This window comes from Homarus americanus, unplaced genomic scaffold, assembly GCF_018991925.1.
Source record: "Homarus americanus isolate GMGI-L3 unplaced genomic scaffold, GMGI_Hamer_2.0 scaffold39155, whole genome shotgun sequence".
NCBI lineage: Eukaryota > Metazoa > Arthropoda > Malacostraca > Decapoda > Nephropidae > Homarus > Homarus americanus.
In genome coordinates, this window is record NW_024737042.1 from 14,999,693 (window position 1) to 15,007,351 (window position 7,659).

Consider the following 7,659-nt stretch of genomic DNA (forward strand, 5'->3'; position numbering starts at 1 on the left):
CAGTCTCATATGTAAAATATAAAATAAAACACTTTTATGCTTGCAAACACACATTATATATTCATTTTATTTTTCACACTCCACAATACACAAAACCATTTTACATTTGTAGGGAACTGACACTTACAATATATGCTCCACTTATGAAAATGGTCAACGGAAATAAAGTCAAAGAAAAAAATACATGACTTGTACATATTGACAACACATTATATATATGATGACATTGCACATAGGTTAGGTTGGGTAAGGTTAGGTTAGGTTAAATTAGGTTAGGTTAGTTTAGGTTGGGTTGGGTTAGGTTAGGGTTTTTGTTGTTGTTTTGTCCACTTTTCATATAATGGGTTGGGGTTTTGTCCATTGTGGTTTTGTCCACTGGGGTTTTGTCCACTGGGGTTTTGTCCACTGGGGTTTTGTCCGTTGGGGTTTTGTCATGGATTCGTGACGACACCGAGTGTGAGCTCTTTCAAGACAAGACTTGACCAACACTGGAGCAAGTTCAGGTACATTCAGGAGCCGGTGCATGCCCAGTACAGTCAGTACTTGCCAACAGTGAGTAACAGAGACGTGACCGATCGCCCAGCGGCTAACGAGCCGATCAGTGGTGAAGAGGATAAAGTAAAAAGATAACGATTAACGTCATATTAGTACCTTATCAGTTGTGAATACCCCACTGTTCTTTGCCTCTTATCTTATTGGGTTCATAAGAGCTCCTCTGATTTATTGGTAAGTTTACAAGAAATTTAACGAAAAAGAAATTCATAGTTGAGGGGTTAAAGTGTGGTAAGTACGTGTCCAGTGTACTCCAACTTGACAGTGTCATTTGCACAAACTACGAGTGTCCTCTATGAAAGTGAAAATGCGGCATTTTTATAATCGTTTACTATGCTAAATCACCGGCGAGTCGGCCGTCAATAATTACCCTTGTATGTTTGTTGAGATAGAACTAACTTCAGGGCTTGATTCATCCATAGTAAAGACCTTCAGATATCATAAAACACAATAGAAGCAGGTTATTAATATTTATTTGTTTCTGCTTACTTTACATTTGGTGAAGTTATAATATTACCTTGGTCTTTCTTTCGCTGTTATTGATACGTATTACGTAATCTTTAGACAATTCTAAGAATTTTTTCCTCATGATATTTCCGCCGGAAATTAAGGATAACCGAGATATTATTTTTTCAATATTATTAGAGTTGTTTAGTCATAGTGTAGCATTTGTTGTTTACGTCTCGCGGAGAAGGTCTGAGAGCTGTGCTGACATTGTGATCAAGACTATTTTACGTCAATTGCCGAGTTTCATCAGAAAAATAGTGAGGCAATTTTTTTTTTTAGAAAACACAGGGGAAGGGGGGCGGAGCCCTCCTGGTTAGGTTAGGTTAGGTTTTGTTGGTTGGTTTGTATTTTATTTATGTGATTTACTCGAAAAAAAATCCAACTTTTTCCATTAAGATTGTTGGGGGGGTTTGGGGGGGGGGGGGTTTGGGGGTTGGATATCAAACACTAATGATTTCCAGCGGAAATGAATATCAAATTCGTTCGAAACTCATCTAATACCTGATGAAAAACATATTTCCAATATCAAAAGAAAGACCAGTGCCAGGTATAAATAAATCATGGGGGCAGTAGTGACTGAGGAAATCTAATAATATTTAAAAATTAATATCTCAGTTATCCTTAATTTCCGGCAGAAATATCATACCACTGTGTTTTTTAGAAGACACTCGTAGTTTGTGCCAATTATTTAATTATTTATTTTTTTAACCCAACCTAACCTAACATAAAACCGTTTTATGGAGGACACTGTCGTAGATTGTGTAAATTTTTTTAAGCAACGCAACCTAACCTAACCTAACCTAACCTAACCTAACCTAACCTAACCTAACCTAGCCTTTACATAGAACCACTGCATTACCTCCGAGAAGACAAAGTAGTGCGCACCATGGGTGCCTAAATATCTACCAAATGAAGCATTTGTACAAGAAATGATTATCATATCAGTACTCACTGTTGAAAATAGAGTAAGAAAATAAACACCAAAACAAATAACTCGTCAACAGGTCAGTCGTCAGTATTAACTCAATAGAGTACTAAATGAAGGTAATACTTTCAGAAGCTTGTGCAGGTAAAGCACTTGTTTTCGAACACCAGGCAGTGTTTTAAGGATTTATTTGTTTGGTCATGGATGGACCTTTCCGTACTTCTGCTATTTTTCCGACATTCATTCTGATTGGTTGAGGCTGATGACCTAGATTATGGCATTCAGTCATTTGCATATGTGGTTAGGATACGTTACATTAAATTTGTCAGGTTAGGTTATACAATAATAGGATCCCCAATTGTGAAGTCCTGAGTCACAAATCTTGCCGAGGAAAAGCCTGTACTGTAGTGTACTACATTGTAAAATTTGTTGTAATTATCATGATTCAAAAATATCTATTTCCAGAACTTTAACATTTTAACCTAACGTGACACAGTTAAGTTAATACCTGTACTGTATCATGCTAGAATTGGTTTAAATTTTGAATTTTCATCTAACATCATAGGTTTTGACAGTTTAGGCTAGGTGATCACTTTCAATTTCTAGAAATGGATTTCAGCAAATCAATTTAACTAACAACCTTCTTTTTGTAAGGTTTGTGCAGTTGACTAGCTTATACTGTACTACAGGTGGCCGATGTCCGCCCCCACTCAAGGTCACAGCTTAAGGTTGAAGAAACCATAAGTTCCAAAAATATATCAAAGCAAAAGTTTTCGTAAGGAGGCGTATCATATGTCCCAATGTGGTGAAGAAACTACACCATTTGAGACAATGTGAGAAGGACCTAGGTGTGTATGATGACAATGAGCTGAAGTTTTCAGGCCATTGTGAGAAGAAGGTAAATCAGGCAAATAAATTATTGGGTTTTATAAGAAGGTCATTCAGATATCTAGACGGTCCGTCCCTCGTAACGATCTTCAAGAGTGAAGTGCTTCCCCATCTGTAGTACTGTCACCCCGTCTGGTCCCCGAGATATGCTAGGGACTGTTAGTTGGTTGAAAATGTTCAAAGGAGGGCCACCAGACTGGTGCCTGCACTTCGACACCTCAACTACCCTGAGAGATTGGAGCGCCTGAACTTGCCTAGCTTATACTACAGACGGGCAAGGGGCAACCTAATTGAGGTGTATAAGCATCTCAAGGGGCACTACTCAGTCGAGTGTCCTTACTTGGAGCTGGCGGGCGCTCGCCCCACAAGGGGTCACAGCTCAAGATTGAAGAAGCTGCAAGTCCAGAAAACTGTGAGAGCAAACTTTTTCGGAGTGAGAGTTGTGAACTCTTGGAACAATCTGCCAGAAAGTGTTATGACAGCACCGAGTGTGAGCTCTTTCAAGACCAGACTTGACCAACACTGGAGCAGGTTCAGGTACATTCAGGAGCCGGTGCATGCCCAGTACCTGCCAACAGTGCGTAACAGAGAGCTAGTGCATGACAGAAATGTGACCGATCGCCCAAGCGGCTAACGAGCCAATCAGTGGTGAAGAGGATAAAAGTAAAAGATGGCACTGAATGTGAGCTCATTCAAGACCAAACTTGGCCAACACTGTCACAGATCAGTAGCGTTAGAGGATGAAAAGGTACAGATATATTCTGGAGCCAGTACCTGCCTAGTATAGGTATGAACGGTAATTACCAACAGTGTGTAACAGTGGTGTTACCAACTGACCAAGCGGGTAACAGACTGATCAGTGGCGAAGAGGATAATGTAAAATATTAAAAGTAAATAAGACAAAGCTCAATACAGTACTGTTTGTGTGTTACTTTTAACATCATTATCCTGTTGTTTTGCTACACCTGGGAAAGAATAAAATATCCAAATATCACAGTAGTACAGATGTGTCACTCTTAAAGCATTTATTTTTTCTAGATTCTTCATTTTTACAATTTGGAGGCTGTCACTCATTCATGTCTATAAAGGTTAATTATAATAATATGATTACTGTGTACTGAAGTTAGTCATATGAATTGTTTACATTGATTTTATTCACTTCAGGAATTTGTGGAACAGCACACAGTTGTCATGGCTACACGTATTGCAGTGGTGAGTGATTGTGTATTTCATCATCCTACATGTACTGCACAGTGTTAGCCCTGGTATTGTATAGTAGAACAGTTCATTTAAATACGTAGGGTTCAAAGTCTTGTTATTTTGGAATTATAGTCGACCAGTCAATTATACATATGAGCAGTTTGTTCGTATTTCTGAAAGTTTGTAAGTAGAGGACCACCTGTATATTATTTAAAGGTGGGATGCTGAAGTTTATTCCTTGCATTTTAATTTTGTTTTAAAGACTCATAAATGAATGTTTGATAAGCATGCACTGGTTAAGGATCTGGTGCCAAGACTACTGTACTGTTTGATTAATGCTTTCCCATGTGTCAAATGTGAGCACTATGTGAAAGTAGAGTAATCGAGAAAGAGATTGATAGAGGAAGAAAAATAGATTAAAAAATATTGACTCGGAGAAAAGATATCAATGCAGTAGAGTAAGATATAGGAAGAGAAAGAGAGGGAGAGATAGAAAGATGGGGGAGAGATTATTTGATTGATTTACTGTACTGTATTGACAAATGGATTAAGAAATAGCAGTTGTTCAAAGTTAGCTTGATGAGTGTGAGTACTTGTCCACCACTTTGGGACTCAAAATAGATGCCAATACTAATCTGCTTACCTGTTTTTAATATAGAACTTGTGTATTAAAGTGTGAATATCCGACAGTGAAAAAACTATTTGAATGCAGAACTTTAATTATTCTTACCTTGTAATTTGTTCAGTAAGATAAACTGTGAAGGGTGACTTTTCTGAGTGAGAGTTGTGAACTCTCGGAACAATCTGCCAGAGAGTGTTGTGATGGCATCGAGTGTGAGCTCTTTCAAGACCAGACTTGAGAAGCACTGGAGCAGGTTCAGATACATTCAGGAGCCAGTGCATGTCCAGTACTTGCCAACAGTGTGTAACAGAGACGTGACCAATTGCCCAAGCGGCTAACAAGCCGATCAGTGGTGAAGAAGATAAAAGCAAAAGTTAAATTACAGTAATCCAATTTCAGCCTCTGAAGTATAATGCTGTGTCAAACTACTTTGGTTTTATCTATCAAAATTATGTAGCTCAATGTGTGGTACTAGCCATCTTTACATGTCTCTTAAATTATGCATTGTAGTATGTTGATTTTCTTTTCTATGGGGCACAATTTATTGTCCATATCAGGGCTATATAATGCATAACATCTGCAATGGAAACCACTTGAAAAGTTAGCGTTACTGTAAGGTAGTGTGTTTGTGACTGAAAGAAATGAGGAAATTAAATAATATAGGCAGAAAACAATAATTTAATGTACAAGTACAGTGAGAGTATGAAGTATCTTCCCGGGGTTTAAATAAATACATCACAGAATGGATGAGACATTTGCAGAGGGGAGAGAGGGGGGGGGGCTGGACCCCCATTTTCATCAGAAAATTCCAATACCTTTTCTTTAATGCAGTATTGTACTCAGACATTTTTGTATAGTAAAAAGTACGGTAATTACTATTTAACGGGTACTTCAGAATATTTCCTAATATCAAGTGCTTTCCTCACTATGTTCCCCCATCCACAACTGATTTGCTACACACGTGTGTGGAGCCCATAAACAGTTGACAGGCCTGTGGAACCAATCACTGTGTTGGGTAGTCAGGTTTCATTATACTTCAGCCAAAGCTGGGAAGATACTTTATTCTTTCACTGTACGTTATATTACAGAAAGCGCTAAGTCAATGTTCTTTTTTCTTTCTACATATTTTTATCACCAGAAAAAGCAAGTGTAGATTGGATAAAAAATAAATTCATATTTGTTACTTTATCTGCTTTCATTACATAGGTGGATTTGCAGTGGTGAAATGGAAATGTGTAAATTAAATGAAAAAAAAGAGTTAATTTTTTTAAAATGTTTAATGTAGAATAAATTACTGTAATATTTTCACCAGGTGACTGGGGGCAACAAAGGCATTGGATTTGGTATAGTGAGAGAACTATGTGGTAACTTTGATGGTAAAGTTTACCTGACCGCTCGTGATGAAGGAAGGGGTCGTGCTGCCATTGAGGAGCTGAGTAAGGTAATGTTCTTGAAGTCTGTGGTACAGTATTGTCCATAAAAAGAAAATTAATGACAGATGCATCACTTTTATACAGTAATTATATGATTTGTGGAGTGTTTAGTAATTATGTTATAATTTTATTGTTCTCCAGGTTGGACTTTCTGCTCATTTTCATCAGCTTGATGTTGATGATGCAGAGAGTATTGCTAATTTGGCTGATTATATCAAGAAGACCTATGGTGGTTTTGATGTGCTGGTCAACAATGCTGCCATTGCTTATAAGGTTAGTGTAATAGAAGAATGAGCTAAGGCTGAGGAATTTTCAGGAGGGTGTTTAAAAAAAAGACATTGTTTGTTGCATCTGATACAGAGGGATAATTGTCACACATAACAGGCCTTTTTTCTTTTTGCTGCTATGGTATTTTGTTCTTACTTCCCTCTACACCCACAACATTTATCTCACTGATGGGAAAATTTGAGGGTACTCTTGAGTACCTCGTGGCATGTCCCCTCTTACAAAATTTGACGAAACCCCCCTGAGGTGAACCTCTGTCAAGTTACCCTGTGGCAGTGTCTCAAATATCAACTCTTTTAAAGTTCTTCCTTTACTGTGAAAGTGAAAGTGGGTCCCATAGGCATGACTGCCTGTTAGGGACAGTGTAGATAGAGCACACCGTATTACTAAGCCTCGAGTACACAAGAAGGTAGCATAGCCGGTATTGCACTATACTGTACTGCATTTGCGTCCCAAAGCTATAAATTTATGCACCTATTTAAAACTGGGTGAACTGGGGGTACCCAGGAATCAGACAACCAACCCCTGGAACAGGAGGAGAGCATTGTATCCACTCAGCCAAGTGTTCTGCTTCCTTTACTACAAAATACTTAATAACAATATGCAATTTTATTGAATAAACCACTGGCAAAATTATGAATTGTACTCTTACAAAGTTATTTTTTTTCAGTAAGAGGGGACATGCCACAGCTCCCTCACAGATACTGTAGTGTTATAAAATTAAGATTAATGAAATTAAATTTTTTTTGACTTTGATGAAAAGTCTAGTAAAAAATTTTGTATTTACTCCATAATTTCTCACATGAATTCACATGAAAATCATTAAGTCTTTTTCTATTACTCTGTTTTAACCTATAACAACACTTGATGGAGTGTGTTTCTCTATTAAGCTTAGATCTTATTATCTACTGTATACAGTACAATCGAGCACGTCACCAACCCGGCTTCGCCACCACTATTTTAATCCCGCTTTCAGAATCCACTGCTTTTACCCCCTTCACACCCCGCTTCATTCCCTTACTCATTATATACTACACGAAAATAACTGTTGCTTGGGATAGAAAATAGTAAAACACTAAGACAATTTATTAAAGACAAAACAAAAGAATAAAACATTGTTAATACTGCAAGTTATCTCACTGCTCGGGTGGTTCATGCGCTTGGTGCCAAAATCACCTCATTTTTTCTGTATTTTTTTATTTACCAATGTTTTAATCATTTTCTTTATTAAATAATTAATATTCAAG

General features: G+C 37.6%; 1 protein-coding gene across 1 annotated transcript; it reads left to right on the forward strand.

Annotated features, from left to right (window-relative positions):
• Positions 1-501: 501 nt before the first annotated feature.
• On the forward strand, positions 502-6,400 carry LOC121872744 (carbonyl reductase [NADPH] 3-like; the record flags this gene model as incomplete). Its single annotated transcript, XM_042375787.1, is given in 4 exon segments — positions 502-552; positions 4,037-4,084; positions 6,007-6,135; positions 6,269-6,400. Coding segments are annotated over 3 exon segments (282 nt in total), but the record flags the coding sequence as incomplete, so codon positions are not given.
• Positions 6,401-7,659: the final 1,259 nt, after the last annotated feature.